This window comes from Carettochelys insculpta, chromosome 6 (genome assembly GCF_033958435.1).
Source record: "Carettochelys insculpta isolate YL-2023 chromosome 6, ASM3395843v1, whole genome shotgun sequence".
Lineage (NCBI taxonomy): Eukaryota > Metazoa > Chordata > Testudines > Carettochelyidae > Carettochelys > Carettochelys insculpta.
Genome location: NC_134142.1, coordinates 120103574 through 120124762, shown reverse-complemented (window position 1 = coordinate 120124762; position 21189 = coordinate 120103574). Strand labels below are relative to the sequence as shown.

Genomic DNA, 21189 nt, shown 5'->3' with positions numbered 1-21189 from the left:
TCAGGGCTGCATGGATGCTTTCTATCAAAAGAGTGGACTGATCTTTCAATCTGCTTTTTTGTGTATGGACACGCTCTTTCCAAAGGAGTTTTTCTGGAAGTTATCTTCTGGAAGAACTTCTATCAAAGGATCTCTGTAGTGTAGACATAGCTCTTCTGTATACCACCCACTTATCACCCTGCAGGTCTCACCGGGTTTCCAATTTAGGCGTTTTCTTTTCTGGGGAGCCCGTGACCATTAAGACTGATGTACAACCTTCTTAAAACAAAGGGTTTTTAGTTATCAGGTGGAAGAAAGGACTATACAAATGGGGAATCATCAAACAACCAACTGCCTTCACACAAGATTTAATTTAAGAACTATAACCCTATATGTCTTCAGATAACCCATGGGTTTTTGTTCGCCCATTGCATGCTTGGGAGACTGTCCTGTAAAAGCTCACAAGCGTCCCTTCTTTAGCAGGAAGCTTATTCCACCCTTCATGACCGTGGTCACCCTGCTCACAAAACCAGTTCTGTCATCTGGAAGGGGATGAAGCCAGAGCTTTCAGAGAACATAGATTTGTTGATTTTATAGCCAGAAGGAATGACTGTGATCATGTAATCTGACCTCCTCTATAAGGAAGGACAAAGAACAAACTCCCAAAATATTTCCCGCAACCCTGAGGATGCTCCTCAACACTGTAGTACCCCAGTATGAGGTGGCCACGTTATTGCACCGGGAGCTCAGATTCAGCTGCTTGTCCATCATGATGCACAGATCTTTTTCAATGGTCACTGCTTCCCAATAGACAACACCCACTCCTCTAAGTTAAGCTAATGTTCTTTACTTCTAAATGTATATTTACTCATAGCCACATTCAGTGCATGTTTTCTTGAGCCTAGCTTGTGAAGCAATTCTAGTCATTCTGTATCAGTGATTTGACCTATTTGTTATTTTCCTCTCCCCCTGATTTTTATGTCATGTACAAAGATTATGACTGATGATTGGAGGTTTTCTTAATTCTGGACTAGTTTTTTACCAACTCAAGGAAATTACCTTCAGCTGCCTAATCCTTCCTACATGCTCCATCCAAGCCAATGCTCTAGTGAGGGGTGATTAAACTAAAATATCCATCGACTAAACACCATCATCCCATACCCAACAAACAGTGTTAATTGACTATTACAGGGCACTTCCCACGGATGGCTCGGGAGGGTGGAACGGAAATAAATGCCTTTTTCTTTGAGAACAGGTGGAGCCTCGACTCACAGTTGCTGCCACATTTTATGCTGCACCATGTTTAATGCTGTCATCCTTTTTCCCGGCAGATTAATCTTATTTAAGGCATGGCTGGGGGAAATCACTCCATGGTGACAGAATTCATCCTCCTGGGGCTAACAGATCAGCCCCAAGAAAAGATGGTCTTCTTTGTCTTGTTCCTAGTGATTTATGCTATCAGCCTGCTGGGGAATCTGGGAATGATTGTGTTAATAAGGGCTGAAGCCCAACTTCATACCCCCATGTACTTCTTCCTCGGTAACTTGTCCCTCGTAGATCTCTGCTGCACCTCGACCATCACCCCCAAGTTGCTGGCAACATTGTTATCTGACGAGAAAAGCGTTTCTCTCTCTGGGTGTGTCATGCAGATGTTTCTCTGTGCTGGGTTTGTGACTGTGGAGGCCGTCATCTTGGCAGTGATGGCGTATGACCGCTTTGTTGCCATATGTAATCCCTTGCTTTACAGCACGCTGATGTCCCCTGCGGCTTGCCTTCGGCTTGTTGGTGCATCCTACGCTGCTGGTTTCACAAATGCCATTGTTCAAGTTGGATGCACCTTCAGTTTATCGTTCTGTGGCTCCAACAGGATCCACCATTTCTTCTGTGACATCCACCCGCTGCTGAAACTCTCCTGCACTGACCCACGCATCAGCGAGATTTTTCTCTTTACTTTCAGCTTTCTCATTGGCTTGCCCGCTTCCCTGCAAATCCTCATCTCCTACATGTACATCCTCTCCACCATTCTGCGGATCCACTCCATGAAGGGCAGGTGCAAGGCCTTCTCTACCTGCACCTCCCACCTGCTGGCTGTCACCCTTTTCTACGGAAGTGCTCTGTTTATATACTTACGCCCCTCATCCATTGACTCCCTGGACTACAACAGGGTGGCCTCTGTGTTTTACACAGTAGTGATCCCCATGCTGAATCCCCTGATCTACAGCCTGAGGAATAAGGAGGTGAAGGGAGCCATCAAGAAGACCATCAGCAGGAAAGTGGGCTTGTAACATTGACTGTAGAAATGTGGTACAATTTTCATTATCTTTTGTGATTATTGGGGTGGATGAAAACCATCTAATTCTGCCTGGAGAGGAGAGATATGCCCAGGCATAAGAGAGTGTGGTTTCATTGCTTCACATAAGAGTTTAAGTAGGTTATTCTGTATGTAAGAATTGGGAAACCCCACTGGGCACCAAAATATCACAAGGGTGTGACGTATGAGTTTGTTTCATGAGGACAGCCTCATGCTTGAGAAAGCTCTGAGGCAGAGCATAATATGCAAACCTAAAAGCCCTGCTTGACAGCTCACAGCTATTACTTTGAAGAGCCCGGAGTAAAAAGCACCTGTCTTCTGCCATCACCAAAGAAGAGGACCGGCAAAGTGTTCTTCTTAGGTCCAAGCTTGTGCTACTCCTTCCAATATGTAACGCTAACCTCTTATGTCCTGCTGTGGGACAGAGGGCAGTCCTCAGTGACTACAGATGACCCATCTGCTCAATTTCTTTCATGGTGGCTAAGGGTATACCAGGGGTCTCTTGGAGATAGAGGTTGTATAGGGCTCTATGTATGGTCTGAAGATTAGTGCAGTTATGAGATGGCCTGATAATCAGGCTTGGTTTAAGGCTAAAGGCTTGAAACAATGGTCAATGCCTAGCTAAAGCACCTCAAGCCTGAACAACACAGGGTTAACTATATTAACGTACAGCAAGCTAAAAGCAAAAAGCCAAGCTGTGAGCGACACAGGCTCGCGGGAATGTGGCAGAGAGACAGGGCTAATCAGAACACTACCCCAAAGCACAAGGCACTCAGTGATACACATAAATACCTTCCAGTATGGTAACAGAACATCCTGCATGGTACCATAGACTCCCCATAAACTTCCCATAGATAATAGCTGAGCATTGTGACATTCTGACCAGGTTCAGTTCAGAGTCGTTATGACAGCTTGAGTGATAGTGTTGTTTTGATGGTACCACTATCAACAAGGTAATGAGTAAGATCTAGTTACATTAAGGGGTGTCGACATATTATAACATAATATAATCAGGGGTTGTACCTGGGATATGTCACAAGTACGTAACTTGTTTATACCTGTGTATAAAGCGTGCGTAACAGGGACTGTGTTGAGTGACCTAGGGGATGATGGATCCCCCCTGCCGTCAATTAAGTCACGTCCATTGTCAAGGCACATGCATGTATTAGTGTAAAACTGCTGGCGTCCAAGTGGGGACACCCAGGGTACTAAAGCCCATGAGTGAACAACAATAAACCTGGTTCCAGTTCCTTTGTACCTCACTTGATTTGCAGTTATGGGGGCCGTCAGAAGTTTGCTGTGCGGGATAACTGATCAGAGGCAGCCCTGGCAGTGGGAGAGGGCAAATATGCATGCCACCAAAAGTTATGAACACAGCAAGGAGCAGAACAGACGCCACACAGGTAACGGCGTCTTGCTATCAATGGATTAGGCAGTTAACTAAGGAGTATTCTCTTTCGCTGTCTGCTTATGATAGCTTGTTTCGTTGCCTTTCTGCTCGTGTTGTCCCATCAAGGAACACCTCAGTGAAGGTATCGGCATGTGACCCTGTCACATGGTGTGGGGGGGCCCCCAGGCCCTGCACCCCATCCACAGACAGATGTGACTCTCAGTCAGAAGAGAAAAGAGAAGGTTTGTTAGGAAACTGTAATCACAGATTCAGAGAGGTAGTCGTGTTAGTCTGTAGCTTCGAGAACAACAAGAAGTCTTGTGGCACCTTATAGACTAACAGATATTTTGGAGCATAAGCTTTCGTGGGCAAAGAAAGCTTTGCCCACAAAAGCTTATGCTCCAAAATATCTGTTAGTCAATAAGGTGCCACAAGACTTCTTGTTGTTCTGTAATCACAGTGTGCTCCAGTATGCCTATCAAGGTCTCCAAGCTGGTTAGTGCATGACACATTGAAACGTCATGTAATTTATACCTCTGACCAGTAGTGTGGCACCACGTAGACAAGCCTCTGTTTGACGAACCAAGTCCATGAACAAATATAGGTCAGGATGGGCAGAGATGAGTGGAGACTGGTGCCTGCAGGAGAAGGGGATGCAGGGAATGCCACCCAGAGGGATATGGAGGGGACACGTGGGGGCAGTACACCAAGGTAGAGTCACTCGTGGCAGGGATGGCATCCTTAGCCTCTGTTTGCCAGAAGCTGGGAATGGGTGACAGGGGCTGGAGCACTGGATGAATACCTGATCTGTTCCTTCCCACTAGAGTACCGGGCATTGGCCACTTTTGGAAGACAGGATGCTGGGCTAGATAGACCTTTGTTCTGACCCAGCCTGGCCATTCGTATGTTCTTAATGACAGTGAATGTTCACTGGGCCAAAAAGAGAGACTGAGAATGCTCTTTAATTCGGTGGTTAAGGAGCTCACTTTAGATGTGTGAGACCCACAGCAGAGCCCCTTCCTCAGATGACTGTTTCATTACTCGTACACCATGGTACACCTTCCACAAGACAGAACGAGAATGATCCACACCAGAATAAAGTATGTCCCAAAGCTTAGTGAACTTTCCTGGATCATGTGAGATCCAAGTTCAAAATCTCTTCAGCTGTGTCTACACGTGCACGCTACTTCAAAGTAGCAGCACTAACTTCGAAATAGCGCCCGTCGCGGCTACATGCGTCGGGCGCTATTTCGAAGTTAACTTCGACGTTAGGCGGTGAGACGTCGAAGTCGCTAACCTCATGAGGGGATCGGAATAGCGCCCTACTTCGACGTTCAACGTCGAAGTAGGGACCGTGTAGACGATCCGCGTCCCGCAACGTCGAAATTGCCGGGTCCTCCATGGCGGCCATCAGCTGGGGGGTTGAGAGATGCTCTCTCTCCAGCCCCTGCGGGGCTCTATGGTCACCGTGGGCAGCAGCCCTTATCCCAGGGCTTCTGGCTGCTGCTGCCGCAGCTGGGGATCCATACTGCATGCACAGGGTCTGCAACCAGTTGTCGGCTCTGTGGATCTTGTGTTGTTTAGTGCAACTGTGTCTGGGAGGGGCCCTTTAAGGGAGCGGCTTGCTGTTGAGTCCGCCCTGTGACCCTGTCTGCAGCTGTGCCTGGCACCCTTATTTCAATGTGTGCTACTTTGGCGTGTAGACGTACCCTCGCAGCGCCTATTTCGATGTGGTGCCGCGCAACGTCGAAGTTGAACATCAACGTTGCCAGCCCTGGAGGACGTGTAGACGTTATTCATCGAAATAGCTGATTTCGATGTTGCTACACGTGTAGACGTAGCCTTCCACACGATGCTATTTCGATGTTGGCTTCACGTGTAGACGTAGCCTTCCACATCTCAGGCATAGGAATAATACCTATTAAAAAAAAAAAAGAAAGAAGGACTCCAAATGCAATTCTAACTTTAGTACCAGGCCAACTGGTTGAAACTATGGTAAAGAACAGAATTATCAGATCCATACAGGAAACTCATTGATATCCGGGCATCCAAGGGACCAGGGACAGGTTGCCAGATAATAAAATATTCTGGATAATTTAGAGTATTCACTGGGTAGGAGAGAAGAAGATCCTGCTGGATGAACTCAGAGAAGCATGGAGGGACAGGGCAGCACTGAGAGGGCTGGCCCCTGCTCGGGAGGGGGCGGGGGGGCGGGGGGCATTGCTCTCCCTCTGTGTGCACAAACTTCAGCCCTAACGCCACTTCTCCATGCTCCTACCCCATGTTCACTGACCAGGTCTGCCCGGCTGTGAGTCACAATGGTTATTCAAATGTGTACGTTAATCAAATACTGGTGAAACAAGATTTCCCTGTACATAAACACACTATGTTGGAGAACGTTCCACATGGCACTTGTAAAGGGAAATCATACCTCACCTATCTACTAGAATTCTTAGAGAATGTAAACAAGCATGGGGTCAAGAAAGAGCCAGTGGATGTAATATATTTATATTTTAAGAAAGCTTTTGGCAAGGTCTCTGAACAAGGTTCTTAACCACAGAAAGCAGTCCTGGAAAAAGAGGAAAGGACCTCTCACACACCAGTATTGAATTAAAATATAGCAAACAAAGAGTAGGAATAAATCGGCAATTTTCACAATAGAGATATCTAAAGAACAGGATATCCCATGGGTCTGTACTGGGACCTGTGCTATTCAACATGTTTTTAAATCAACTGGAAAAGTCAGGTAGCCAAATTTTCAGATGATAGGAAATCACTCAAGATAGATTCAAAGCTGATAGTGAGGATGGGCAATACAAAGGGATGCACAAAACTGGGTGATTGGGCAACAAACTGGCACATGAAAATTGAATGTGGATGCATGTAAAGTAATGCATAGTTGACAAACATCATCCCAACTAGCCATACAAAATTATGGGATCTACATTACCTGTTACCACTCAAGAAAGAGATCTTGGAATCATCATGTATAGTTCTCTGAAGACATCTGGTCAAGGTGAACTGGCAGTCAAAAGATCTAACAGAATATTGAGAACCAGTAGGAAAGGGATAGAAAATAAAACAGAAAATATTATATCACTATTTAAATCCAGCATGTGCCCAAACCTTGAATGCTGTGTGCACTTCTAGTCACCCATCTGGAAAAAAAAATATCAGAACTGGAAACTGTATTGAAAAAGTAACAAAAATTACTCGGGAAATGGCATGTCTTCTATATGACAGATTAAGAAGACTGGGTCTTTTCAGCTTAAAAAGGAGACAGGTGAGAGGTGATATGCTAGAGGTCTATAAAATCACATACGTTGTGAAGAAAGTGAATAGGAATGTGTTATTTAGCCCTTCACAAAGCACAAGAACCAGCAGTCACCCAATTAAATGAGCAGGCAGATAGCTTAAAATAAACATCAAAGCTGTGTCTACACGTGCAAAAAACTTCGAAATAAATGGCCCTTTTTCGAAAGAGCGGGAGGAGCGTCCACACATGTAAACCCGTCTTTTGAAACGAAATCGAAAGAATGGGGTGCACTCTATGAAATTCAAACCCCGATCCTGTGTCAGGAAGATCGCTCCCTTTTGAAATAATATATTGAATGGGTAAACGCGTAGATGCTCCACAGTCTGCTCTTTCGAAATACAGGTCTGCCATGGGGCCGGTCAGCTGGAGCACGGGGCTGCTCCAGTCAGCAGCAGCGGGGCTCTACGGTCCCTGCATTCGGCTGCCTTAAAGCCACACACACGCAGGAAACCCGTGGCAGGAAGCTGAGAGCGTGGTAGGAGCAGCCTGCACATGCGCTCCATCCTGATGCTCCAGCACCCTCATGGCCAGCAGCCAGCCCCACCGCGAGCCCCACGGCCTCTCCTCCGAGCCCCCGCAAGGCTCCCAGGATGAGGAAAAATAAAAGGGCCTCTGGAAGGACGAGGAGGTCCTGCACCAAATGGGGGTGAAGTCGCGCAATGTCACTGCCTTTGCCTGCCTGGCGCAGGGCCTCCGGACCAGGGGCACCCGGAGCGTAACACAGAGCAGGTACGCTCCAAAGTAAAAGAACTCCGCCAGGGATATTCCCAGGCCGGGGACCAGGCCGGATGCTCCGGGGCAGAACCAGCCACGTTCCCTTTCTACAGGGAGCTACGGAGCATCCTGGGGCCCCAGGAGAGTTCACCCCCCATGGCTTTCCTGGCACCTCCAGGGAGAAGCTGCAGCCGGAGGAGGAGGAGGAGCAGCCCAGATCGGGGACCCAGGAGGGCGAGGGGACCACGGACTGGTCGAGCGAGGAGGGGGAGCTGACCATAGTGATCCCCTCCCGCTCCTCCAGCCGGGCAACAGAGGGCCGGACATCTCCAGACATCACTGAGAGACCCTCAGGTACGTCCAGGGAGGGGCGCACACCTACTCCACAGGGTGGGGGAGACGCAACGGCAAGGCGCCCGCACACAGAACCAGTGGTCCCGGGCCGCACACAGGCCAGCCCCCACATGGGATGCGGCTCCCCGCGGTGCCACACCAGCAACGCCCAGCACCCGCCCCCAGTGGACAGAGCCGTAAACCGCACAGGGGTGGCGGCCAGTTGGTGCTGGACAGCGCCCGGGGCCTGAGCACCACCGGCCAGGAAGGGCCACCTGCAGGAGAGACCCCTGGAACCACACCCAGGCTGGGAGGCCCAGTCCCGGGGGCAGGGGGCGGTCGGTGCTCCCTGGAGGGGTCAGTGTCCCTTGGGGGCTGGGGCGGGGACAGTGGGGCCTTTCCCACTCCAAACTGGTGTCCCACAGAGCGGTAGCTGTCTGGAGTGGCCAGCTTCCAGACGGCTATTGCGACCCTCCTCTCGACAGGGAGGGAGCGCTTCATCTGGGTGTCGTGGTGCCTCAGTGCTGGGGTGAGCCACTGGCAGAGCTCGAGAAAGGTCTGCTGGCGCATGCGGAAGTTTTGGAGCCACATATCGTTGTCCCACTCCTGCATGATGAGCTGCTCCCACCACTTGGAGCTGGTGGGGTAGCTCCAGAGGTGGGGGAGCAGCCAGTGAGGGAGGACGTCCCCGTGGTCAGGGATGTCCCTGTCTGCCTCCGGGGAGGGCTCTTCTGGCAGGAACTACTGGGCGGCCTCCCGGGGCAGCACCTAGCAGGGCGCTTGCCCCCTGGATGACTACCTGGAGGGCCTCCGCTTCCTGCTGCTGCTGCTGCTGGGTGTCCATATCTGCTGTGACTTGGTCTGCGAGGCAGTGGCTACTGCTCTGCAGACCTCGTGCTGGGCAGGCCGGGTGTGTCTGGGAGGGGCCCTTTCAAGGAGCGGCTTGCTCTTGCCCCAGAAGGGCTAGTCCAGCCTGTGACCCGGTCCGCGGGCTTTCCTGGGCCCTTATTTCGAAATGGGGATGCTTGTGTGTGTGGACGCTCTGCATTTCCTTCCGGGGCGGCTCCTTTCGACTTTCCCTGTCGCTACTTCGACGTTGAATGTCGATGGCACCAGCCTTGGAGGACGTGCAGACGATACGCGTCGAAGTAGCCTATTTCGATGTTCTTACTACGAAATAGGCTACTTCGACGTAGTGTGCTAGTGTAGACATCGCCTCTATGTATCCTCTTACCTGTTTCATGACATGCTTGTTACCTCCCCTTGTGCTTTCCTCCTGATATTCCAGACCAAGCTTCACTAGTCATCATTTTTAAAAACCATTTCATCATATTCTAGGTTGGGGTGCCCTTACACTGTCCTGGTGGAACGTATTAACATGTTCTGTGTCTTTTAGCAGTGCTAGCAATACTGATGGCGAGTTCATGTCCCGAACACTGACGTACAGGCACACATCTGTTTTGACAGAGACTTCTTGTGACTCATAGTATCATGTTTGTCCACTTTCATTCAGGCCTAAGGACTTACACCAGTGCCCATTCTTCAGGATCTTTCTTTCTCCGACAGCCATCCTTTGGTGCCATGGGGCACAGACCACTTGCTGATATAACCTATAGTAAATGGTGTATTCTCTGCAGCTTGAAGGCTTTAAATCATGATTTGAGGATTTCAATTACTCAGCCAGAGGTTTGGGGCCTATAGCGGGCATGGTAGGAGAAGTTCTGTGGCCTGCAATATGGAGGAGGTTAGACTGAGTGATCTAGCCTTCAATTCTAAGAGTCTATTCCAGTCTTCGAACAACTATGGTCTTCTGGTGAGAGCTGAAAGCAGAGGCAGGAAATAAAAACGCTTAATTAAAATACAGAAAAAAGATAAGATGTGGGCATCAGATATTTAAATTAGCCCATGCAAGTGTCTGAATTAACTTTTCAGTGGTAGGAACCACTACCGTTGAGATGAAGTCAGAAGGGATTAATCATCCAATTCTTCTGTATGAGATTCCTCTGAGAAAAATAAGAAAAATGAGCTCATGCGTCTTGAGCTCCCATGAGGAGCTCTCCAAGAAACATGAAAAAGTCTATGTTTAAAAGCTCAGAGCTCAACCAACCCAGACATCTCTTTCCAGTCAGAATCTAGTCAGGGTCTTCCCAGACAGAAATACAACTGTCAGACATTTAAACAACCAAAGGCATTTCTCTAAAATCTGAACATGAATTTACTGGATGGTTCTGCAGTTCCAATCGCAGGCTAGTTGGGAAGCAAGTCAACCTGGTTCCCCCAGATCCATCTGGCAGCTTCCTGGTAAGTCACTGATATTTCTTGGTGTTCAGAGTCATAGACAGCTGGAATCAAAAAAAGTCTTTTTGCATCACTGAGTCCAGTTTCCTAGCTCCTTATGTTCTCCAGGTTTCTTTCCACCCTCGGCAGCGCAGTCCCACTGCTCAGCTGCAGAGCTTTTCCCTAACACCTTAACTGGAATGTCTCACTTTAATCTTCTCCTTCACCTTCTTCGGAGATGGTGGTGAATTCCCCCCTTTCAGGCTATATTATTCCACTAAAGCTGTTTACGATAGTTTTGTTCCCATTAGTCATTCACAGTAATAGCCCATTTTCTTTTCACCCTATGCCTTTCCATCCAGGACTTATACGAAATAGCATCCTTTATATTTTCTTTAATTGTCATCAAAGCATTTTTCTGAAGGAATCCTAATTTATACAAGAAATCAAAATAAATTGGCATTCGCAAAAAATAAAAAGTAAATGGAAAACTCCCAAGCTTTACATTTATTCAGCCCAGACTGATGAGCCCTGGATGTTGAGCTCAGATTTCTCAAATTTGTCTCACCACACCTTACACTTAATGACTACTCTGATGGACCTTCAGTCTTTGATACAGTGCTAGCAGCACCTCTGTTTCAATGTTCTGAGTGCACCAACAGCAGGTGCTCAGTTTCTTGCCTTTACTTCTCTTAGAGCAGAATCTCACGAGTCTTCCACTTTTTCTCCTTGGCTGCGTCTACACTAGCAAGTTCTTTCGAATGGTTTTTCGAAAGGGGGCTCTTTTGAATGATCCCATACAGCGTCTACACACAAAAAGTGTTCTTTTGAAAGTAAAATAAAGAATGGAGTGTTCCTTTTGAAAGTGCCCTTCCACTCCCATTTTAGGAGGAATGTCTCCTTTTGAAAGCTTCTTTAGAAAGAAATAGTGCATAGACACTCCATGGGGCCCTTCTTTCAAAACAGGAGTCCTCAGGGTGCTGGATTTTTCAATCCCTGGCCCTTTCTGTTGAAAGATCAGGGCTGCATGGATGCTTTCTATCAAAAGAGTGGACTGATCTTTCAATCTGCTTTTTTGTGTATGGACACGCTCTTTCCAAAGGAGTTTTTCTGGAAGTTATCTTCTGGAAGAACTTCTATCAAAGGATCTCTGTAGTGTAGACATAGCTCTTCTGTATACCAGCCACTCATCACCCTGCAGGTCTCACTGGGTTTCCAATTTAGGCATTTTCTTTTTTGGGGAGCCCGTGACCATTAAGACTGATGTACAACCTTCTTAAAAAAAGGGTTTTTAGTTATCAGGTGGAAGAAAGTATTATACAAATGGGGGATCAACAAACAACAACTGCCTTCATACAAGATTTAATTAAAGACCTATAATCCTATATGTCTTCAGATAACTCCACGGCCTCTTGTTTGCCCATTGCATGCTTGGGAGACTGTCCTTTAAAAGCTCACAAGCGTCCTTTCTTTAGCAGGAAGCTTATTCCACCCTTCATGACTGTGGTCACCCTGCTCACAAAACCAGTTCTGTCATCTGGAAGGGGATCAAGCCGGAGCTTTCAGAGAACATAGATTTGTTGATTTTACAGCCAGAAGGAATAACTCTGATCACGTAATCTGACCTCCTCTATAAGGAAGGACAAAGAACAAACTCCCAAAATATTTCCCACAACCCTGAGGATGCTCCTCAACGCCATAGTACCCCTGCATGAGGTGGCCATATTATTGCACCAGGAGCTCAGATTCAGCTGCTCGTCCACCATGATGCACAAATCTTTTTCAAGGGTCACTGCTTCCCAATAGACAACCCCCACTCCTCTAAGTTAAGCTTATGTTCTTTACTCCTAAGAGTGTATTTACTCATAGCCACATTCAGTGCATGTTTTCTTGAGCCTAGCTTATCAAGCAGTTTTAGTAATTCTGTATCAGTGATTTGACCTATTTGTTATTTTCCTCTCCCCCTGATTTTTGTGTCATCTACAAACATTATGACTGATGATTGGAGGGTTTCTTAATTCTGGACTAGTTTTTTACCAACTCAAGGAAATTACCTTCAGCTGCCTAATCCCTCCTACATGCACCATCCAAGCCAATGCTCTAGTGAGGGGTGATTAAACTAAAACATCCATCGACTAAACTCCATCATCTCATAGCCAACATACAGTGTTAATTGACTATTAGAGGGCACTTCCCACGGATGGCTCTGGAGGGTGGAATTGAAATAAATGCCTTTTTCTTTGAGAACAGACGAAGCCTCTACTCTCAGTTGCTGCCACATTTTATGCTGCACCATGTTTAATGCTGTCATCCTTTTTCCCGGCAGATTAATCTTATTTAAGGCATGGCTGGGGGAAATCACTCCATGGTGACAGAATTCGTCCTCCTGGGGCTAACAGATCAGCCCCAAGAAAAGATGGTCTTCTTTGTCTTGTTCCTAGTGATTTATGCTATCAGCCTGCTGGGGAATCTGGGAATGATTGTGTTAATAAGGGCTGAAGCCCAACTTCATACCCCCATGTACTTCTTCCTCGGTAACTTGTCCCTCGTAGATCTCTGCTGCACCTCGACCATCACCCCCAAGTTGCTGGCAACATTGTTGTCTGACGAGAAGAGTATTTCTCTGTCTGGGTGTGTCACGCAGTTGTTTCTCTGTACTGGGTTTGTGACTGTGGAGGCCGTCATCTTGGCGGTGATGGCGTATGACCGCTTCGTCGCCATATGTAATCCCTTGCTTTACAGCACACTGATGTCCCCTGCGGCTTGCCTTCGGCTTGTTGGTGGATCCTACGCTGCTGGTTTCACAAGTGCCATTGTTCAAGTTGGATGCACCTTCAGTTTATCGTTCTGCAGCTCCAACAGGATCCACCATTTCTTCTGTGACATCCACCCGCTGCTGAAACTCTCCTGCACTGACCCACGCATCAACGAGATTGTGCTCTTTACTTTCAGCTTTCTCATTGGCTTGCCCACTTCCCTGCAAATCCTCATCTCCTACATGTACATCCTCTCCACCATTCTGCGGATTCACACCATGGAGGGCAGGTGCAAGGCCTTCTCTACATGCACCTCCCACCTGCTGGCTGTCACCCTCTTCTACGGAAGTGCTCTGTTTATATACTTACGCCCCATATCCATTGACTCCCTGGACTACAACAGGGTGGCCTCTGTGTTTTACACAGTAGTCATCCCCATGCTGAATCCCCTGATCTACAGCCTGAGGAACAAGGAGGTGAAGGGAGCCATCAAGAAGACCATCAGCAGGAAAGTGGGCTTGTAACATTGACTGTAGAAATGTGGTACAATTTTCATTATCTTTTGTGATTATTGGGGTGGATGAAAACCATCTAATTCTGCCTGGAGAGAAGAGAGATGCCCAGGCATAAGAGAGTGTGGTTTCATTGCTTCACATTAGAGTTTAAGTAGGTTATTCTGTATGTAAGAATTGGGAAACCCCACTGGGCACCAAAATATCCCAAGGGTGTAACGTATGAGTTTGTCTGATGAGGACAGCCTCATGCTTGAGAAAGCTCTGAGGCAGAGCATAATATGCAAACCTAAAAGCCCTGCTTGACAGCTCACAGCTATTACTTTGAAGAGCCCAGAGTAAAAAGCACCTGTCTCCTGCCATCACGAAAGAAGAGGACCAGCAAAGTGTTCTTCTTAGGTCCAAGCTTGTGCTACTCCTTCCAATATGTAACGCTAACCTCTTATGTCCTGCTGTGGGACAGAGGGCAGTCCTCAGTGACTACAGATGTCCCATCTGCTCAATTTCTTTCATGGTGGCTAAGGGTATACCAGTGGCCTCTTGGAGATAGAGGTTGTGTAGGGCTCTAGGTATGGTCTGAAGATTAGTGCAGTTATGAGAGGGCCTGATAATCAGGCTTGGTTTAAGGCTAAAGGCTTGAAACAATGGTCAATGCCTAGCTAAAGCACCTCAAGCCTGAACAACACAGGGTTAACTATATTAACGTAGAGCAAGCTAAAAGCAAAAAGCCGAGCTGTGAGTGACACAGGCTCGCGGGAATGTGGCAGAGAGACAGGGCTAATCAGAACACTACCCCAAAGCACAAGGCACTCAGTGATACACAAAAATACCTTCCAGTATGGTAACAGAACATCCTGCATGGTACCATAGACTCCCCATAAACTTCCCATAGATAATAGCTGAGCATTGTGACATTCTGACCAGGTTCAGTTCAGAGTCGTTATGACAGCTTGAGTGATAGTGTTGTTTTGATGGTACCACTATCAACAAGGTAATGAGTAAGATCTAGTTACATTAAGGGGTGTCGACATATTATAACATAATATAATCAGGGGTTGTACCTGGGATATGTCACAAGTACGTAACTTGTTTATACCTGTGTATAAAAGCGTGCGTAACAGGGACTGTGTTGAGTGACCTAGGGGATGATGGATCCCCCCTGCCGTCAATTAAGTCACGTCCATTGTCAAGGCACATGCATGTATTAGTGTAAAACTGCTGGCGTCCAAGTGGGGACACCCAGGGTACTAAAGCCCATGAGTGAACGACAATAAACCTGGTTCCAGTTCCTTTGTACCTCACTTGATTTGCAGTTATTAGGGCCGTCAGAAGTTTGCTGTGCGGGAGAACTGATCAGAGGCAGCCCTGGCAGTGGGAGAGGGCAAATATGCATGCCGCCAAAAGTTATGAACACAGCAAGGAGCAGAACAGACGCCACACAGGTAACGGTGTCTTGCTGCCACTGGATTGGACAGTTAACTAAGGGGTATTCTCTTTCGCTGTCTGCTTATGATAGCTTGTTTCGTTGCCTTTCTGCTCGTGTTGTCCCATCAAGGAACACCTCAGTGAAGGTATCGGCATGTGACCCTGTCACATGGGGTGGGGTGGGGCCCCCAGGCCCTGCACCCCATCCACAGACAGATGTGACTCTCAGTCAGAAGAGAGAAGAGAAGGTTTGTTAGGAAACTGTAATCACAGAATCAGAGAGGTAGTCGTGTTAGTCTGTAGCTTCGAGAACAACAAGAAGTCTTGTGGCACCTTATAGACTAACAGATATTTTGGAGCATAAGCTTTCGTGGGCAAAGAAAGCTTTGCCCACAAAAGCTTATGCTCCAAAATATCTGTTAGTCTATAAGGTGCCACAAGGCTTCTTGTTGTTCTGTAATCACAGTGTGCTCCAGTATGCCTATCAAGGTCTCCAAGCTAGTTAGTGAATGACACATTGAAATGTCATGTAATTTATACCTCTGACCAGTAGTGTGTCACCATGTAGACAAGCCTCTGTTTGACGAACCAAGTCCATGAACAAATATAGGTCAGGATGGGCAGAGATAAGTGGAGACTGGTGGCTGCAGGAGAAGGGGATGCAGGGAATGCCACCCAGAGGGATAGGGAGGGGACACGGGACAGTACACCAAGGTAGAGTCACTCGTGGCAGGGATGGCATCCTTAGCCTCTGTTTGCCAGAAGCTGGGAATGGGTGACAGGGGCTGGAGCACTGGATGAATACCTCATCTGTTCCTTCCCCCGGAGCACCGGGCATTGGCCACTTTTGGAAGACAGGATGCTGGGCTAGATAGACCTTTGTTCTGACCCAGTCTGGCCATGCGTATGTTCTTAATGACAATGAATATTCACTGGGTCAAAAAGAGAGACTGAGAATGCTCTTTAATTCGGTGGTTAAGAAGCTCACTTAAGATGTGTGAGACCCACCGCAGAGCCCCTTCCTCAGATGATTGTTTCATTACTCGTACACCATGGTACACCTTCCACAAGACAGAACGAGAATGATCCACACCAGAATAAAGTATGTCCCCAAGCTTAGTGAACTTTCCTGGATCATGTGAGATCCAAGTTCAAAATCTCTTCCACAACTCAGGCATAGGAATAATGTGTATTTTTTTTAAAAAAAGAGAAGGACTCCAAATGCAATTCTAACTTTATTACCAGGCCAACTGGTTGAAACTATGGTAAAGAACAGAATTATCAGATCCATACAGGAAACTCATTGATATCCGGGCATCCAAGGGACTGGGGGTAGGTTGCCAGATAATAAAATATTCTGGATAATTTAGAGTGTTCACTGGGTAGGAGAGAAGAAGATCCTGCTGGATGAACTCAGAGCAGCACTGAGAGGGCTGGCCCCTGCTCGGGCGGGGGGCGGGGGAGGGGGGCATTGCTCCCCCTCTGTGCGCACAAACTTCAGCCCTAACGCCACTTCTCCATGCTCCTGCCCCGTGTTCACTGACCAGGTCTGCCCGGCTGTGAGTCACATTGGTTATTAGAATGTGCAAGTTAATCAAATACTGGTTAAACAAGATTTTACTGTACATCAACACACTATGTTGGAGAACATTCCACATGGCACTTGTAAAGGGAAATCATACCTCACCAATCTACTAGAATTCTTAGAGAATATAAACAAGCATGGGGGCAAGGAAGAGCCAGTGGATGTAATATATTTGTGTTTTAATAAAGCTTTTGGCAAGGTCTCTGAACAAGGTACTTAACCACAGAAGTCAGTCCTGGAAAAAGAGGAAAGGACCTCTCACACACCAGTATTGAATTAAAAGATAGCAAACAAAGGGTAGGAATAAATCGGCAATTTTCACAATAGAGATATCTAAAGAACAGGATATCCCATGAGTCTGTACTGGGACCTGTGCTATTCAACATGTTTTTAAATCAACTGGAAAAGTCAGGTAGCCAAATTTTCAGATGATAGAAAATGACTCATGATAGATTCAAAGCTGATAGTGAGGATGGGGAATACAAAGGAATGCACAAAACTGGGTGATTGGGCAACAAACTGGCACATGAAAATTGAATGTGGATGCATGTAAAGTAATGCATAGTTGACAAACATCATCCCAACTAGCCATACAAAATTATGGGATCTACATTATCTGTTACCACTCAAGAAAGAGATCTTGGAATCATCATGTATAGTTCTCTGAAAACATCTGGTCAAGGTGAACTGGCAGTCAAAAGATCTAACAGAATATTGAGAACCAGTAGGAAAGGGATAGAAAATAAAACAGAAAATATTATATCACTATTTAAATCCAGCATGTGCCCAAACCTTGAATGCTGTGTGCACTTCTAGTCACCCATCTGGGAAAAAAATATCAGAACTGGAAACTATTGAAAAAGCAACAAAAATTACTCAGGAAATGGCATGTCTTCTATATGACAGATTAAGAAGACTGGGTCTTTTCAGCTTAAAAAGGAGACAGCTGAGAGGTGATATGCTAGAGGTCTATAAAATCACATACTTTGTGAAGAAAGTGACTAGGAATGTGTTATTTAGCCCTTCACAAAGCACAAGAACCAGCAGTCACCCAATTAAATGAGCAGGCAGATAGCTTAAAATAAACATCAAAGCTGTGTCTACACGTGCAAAAAACTTCAAATTAAATGGCCCTTTTTCAAAAGAGCGGGAGGAGCGTCCACACATGTAAACCCGTCTTTTGAAAGAAAATTGAAAGAGTGGGGTGCACACTTCGAAATCCAAACCCCGATCCCGTATCAGGAAGATCGCTCCCTTTTGAAATAATATATCGAGTGGGTACACGTGTAGATGCTCCACAGTCTGCTCTTTCGAAATACAGGTCTGACATGGCGCCGGTCAGCTGGAGCACGGGGCTCTATGGTCCCTGCGTTCGGCTGCCTTAAAGCCACACACATGCAGGAAACCCGTGGCAGGAAGCTGAGAGCGTGCTAGGAGCAGCCTGCACATGCGCTCCAGCCTGATGCTCCAGCACCCTCATGGCCAGCAGCCAGCCCCACCGCAAGCCCCACGGCCCCTCCTCCGAGCCCCCGCAAGGCTCCCAGGGCGAGGAAAAAAAAAGGGCCGCTGTCGGATGGAGCGGGAGCTGTGGGACCTCCTCGACCTCTGGAAGGACGAGGAGGTCCTGCACCAAATGGGGGTGAAGTGGTGCAATGTCACTGCCTTTGCCTGCCTGGCACAGGGCCTCCGGACCAGGGGCCACCCGGAGCGTACCACAGAGGGGTACCGTAATAAGGGGACTTCGAAGTAGGCGGGGTCCTTTCGAAAAGGACCCCCGTCGGGACGAGCCACGCGGCGGCCAGGCGCATCAATTTCGAAGTGCCGCAGCCGCCCGCATGCTAATGAAGCGCTGAATATGCATTTCAACACTTCATTAGTAAACTTCGAAATGGCCATTTGCGTGGCCATTTCGAAGTTTGGGGCACGTGTAGACACGGCCAATGTGAAGCAGGTACTGGCAGGAGGGCAAACCCATCCGACTACTAGGGAGGGAAGTAGGTGAATTGGGGCGGAGCCTAGCTTGTAAGGGGAGGGGAACCAGGCAGGCCCCCCGACCCTGAACATGTGTGTCTCCCTTGGGAAACGTTTGGGCAGGATCAGGCCAATGACCCAATGTTCCAGAATGTCTGTAAGGAGGTGGTCGAGGTTAATGAGGCCCCTGTGGAGGGAAAGAGCAAAAGTATGGGCCCTTACTATGTAATTAAGGGGGGGCTTGTTGTACAGAGTAGCCTGGATACAGGACAAAGAGGCAGAATAGCTTTTGGTACCTTGGAAGCACCGTAGGGCAGTAATGGAGCTGGCCCACAGACACTTGTTTGGGGGGCATCTGCAGGTGGACAAGACCCTAGACTGCATTCTGCGGAGATTCTTTGGGATCTATACGGAATCCTGGAGATATTGTACTTCCTGTCTGGAATGCCAGTTACACTGGCCCCGACCACACCTGCGGGCCCCGTTGGTGCCCCTACCGATCATTGAGGTGCCCTTTGAGAGGATTGCCATGGACAAAGTTGGGCCACTAGAGAAGTCTGCCCAGGGCCACCAGAGCATCCTAGTTTTTGTGGACCATGCCACCAGGTATCTGGAGGCTGTGCCCCTGCACAATACCCTGTCCAAAACAATAGCAAAGGAGCTGATCCAGATTTTCTTGAGGGTGGGGGTACCCAAGGAAATACTAACTGATCAGGGGACTCCCTTAGTGTCCAAGCTCATGAAGGACTTATGTACCCTGCTCCGGATATGCTCCCTGAGAATGTCAGTCTATCATCCCCAGACTGACAGCCTCGTTGAGCAGTTTAATAGAACTCTGAAAAGTATGGGAAGAAAAATTGTGAGCCATGATGGCAAGGACTGGGACATGCTGCTGCCATTTCTCATGTTTGCTGTAAGGGAAATCCCTCAAGCTTCTACCAGGTTTTCTCAGTTTGAGCTCTTGTATGGGCGTAACCCCTGGGGAATCCTGGACCTTGCCAAAGAGGCCAAGGAAGAACAGCCCAACCCGGGGCAGAACATCATTGACCGTGTGCTTCAGATGAGAGACGGAATCGCCAGAGTCACCCCAATAGTGCAGGAACACTTAGAGAAGGCACAGAAAGCCCAGCAAGCCCACTACAACCAGCAAGCGACACCCTGGAAATTCCAGGTGGGAGACCGGGTGATGGTGTTGGTGCCAACAGCTGAGAGTAAACTCCTCGCCAGGTGGCAGAGGCCATATGAGGTGATAGAAGTTGTTGGCAAGGGGAGTATAAGCTCTGCCAGCCTGACCGATGGAAGCCAGAGTAGATATATCATGTCAACTTGCTAAAACCATGGTGTGACAAAGAAGTGCAGCTGGTTGTTCTGGGAGTGCCAGCTCCAGAGAAAGATCCCCAGAAGCAGGTGGGGATATCTGCTGAGTTGACCCCAGACCAACACATGGAAGTAGTTGACATGATGGATAGAAACAGTGATGTGTTTTCAGCTAAACCCGGAAGAACAACAGGTACGCCATGACATTGTCACCGATCCAGGAGTTAAAGTGAATGTCAAGCCCTACTGGATATCTGAGGCAAAGAGGGGAGATCCAAGCAGAGGTTAAAAAAATGCTGGAGCTGGGCATTCCTGAAGAGTCGTACACCCAGTGGTCTAGCTTTATCGTACTGGTACCCAATCATACCAATACGATAGAGCTTGATGGAAGCCTGATGGAAGCCTATGGTTTTTCAATGACTTCCGAAGGCTGAATGAGGTATCGAAGTTTGACGCCTACCCCAGGCCGTGGGTAGATGAACTTATCGACCAACTGGGAAAGGCCCGATTTCTGTCCACCCTTGATTTAACCAAGGGCTACTGGCAAATTCCTCTGACCCTAGGGGCCAAAGAGAAGACAGCCTTCTCAACCCCAGATGGGCTCTTCCAGTACATCGTCCTCCCCTTCCATCTGCATGGTGCGGCCACTACGTTCCAAAGACTCATGGACAAGCTATTGCGTCCATATGCCAAGTATGCAGCTGCCTACTTAGATGATGTCGTTGCCCACACTCTGGATTGGGACACACACCTTGAGAAGGTGGAAGTGGTGTTGGAGACTCTGAGGAAAGCTGGCCTTACGGCAAACACCTTTAAGTATGCGATTGGGTTAGCTGAAGCCAAGTACCTCAGGTATATTGCAGGAAGGGGCGTGATAACACCCCAACTGAATAAAGTGGAGGCAGTACAAAATTGGCCCCATTCATCCCGAAAGAAGCAGATCAGAACCTTCTTAGGGCTGGTTGGGTACTACCACCGGTTCATTCCCCACTTGGCTTCCAAGGAGTACCCATTGACTGACCTGACCAGAGCCTTTGGCCCTGATATTGTAACGTGGACCCCCGCAGCTGAGGAGGCTTTTATAGACCTGAAAACTGCCATCTGCAGTGACCCCGTCCTCATTGCCCCTGATTTTAAGAAGGAATTTATCCTACAGACCGATGCCTCAGAAGCCAGGCTAGGGGCATATAGTAGGGGAGGAGGAACACCCTGTCCTATACCTTAGCAGAAAGCTCCTGCCGTGTGAACAAAGATATGCCATCACGGAGAGAAAATGCCTCGTGGTGAAATGGGCCATGGAGGC

General features: G+C 47.8%; 2 protein-coding genes across 2 annotated transcripts; both read left to right on the top strand.

Moving 5' to 3' along the window:
- Positions 1-1316: 1316 nt before the first annotated feature.
- On the top strand, positions 1317-2264 carry LOC142014043 (olfactory receptor 5AR1-like). Its single transcript, XM_074996053.1, has one exon. It carries the CDS (start codon positions 1329-1331, stop codon positions 2262-2264), a length of 936 nt encoding a protein of 311 aa, XP_074852154.1. The 5' UTR covers positions 1317-1328.
- A 10388-nt stretch (positions 2265-12652) lies between these two features.
- LOC142014042 (olfactory receptor 5AR1-like) lies at positions 12653-13600 on the top strand. The gene has a single exon (XM_074996052.1). The coding sequence runs from the start codon at positions 12665-12667 to the stop codon at positions 13598-13600; it is 936 nt and encodes a 311-aa protein (XP_074852153.1). The 5' UTR covers positions 12653-12664.
- Positions 13601-21189: the final 7589 nt, after the last annotated feature.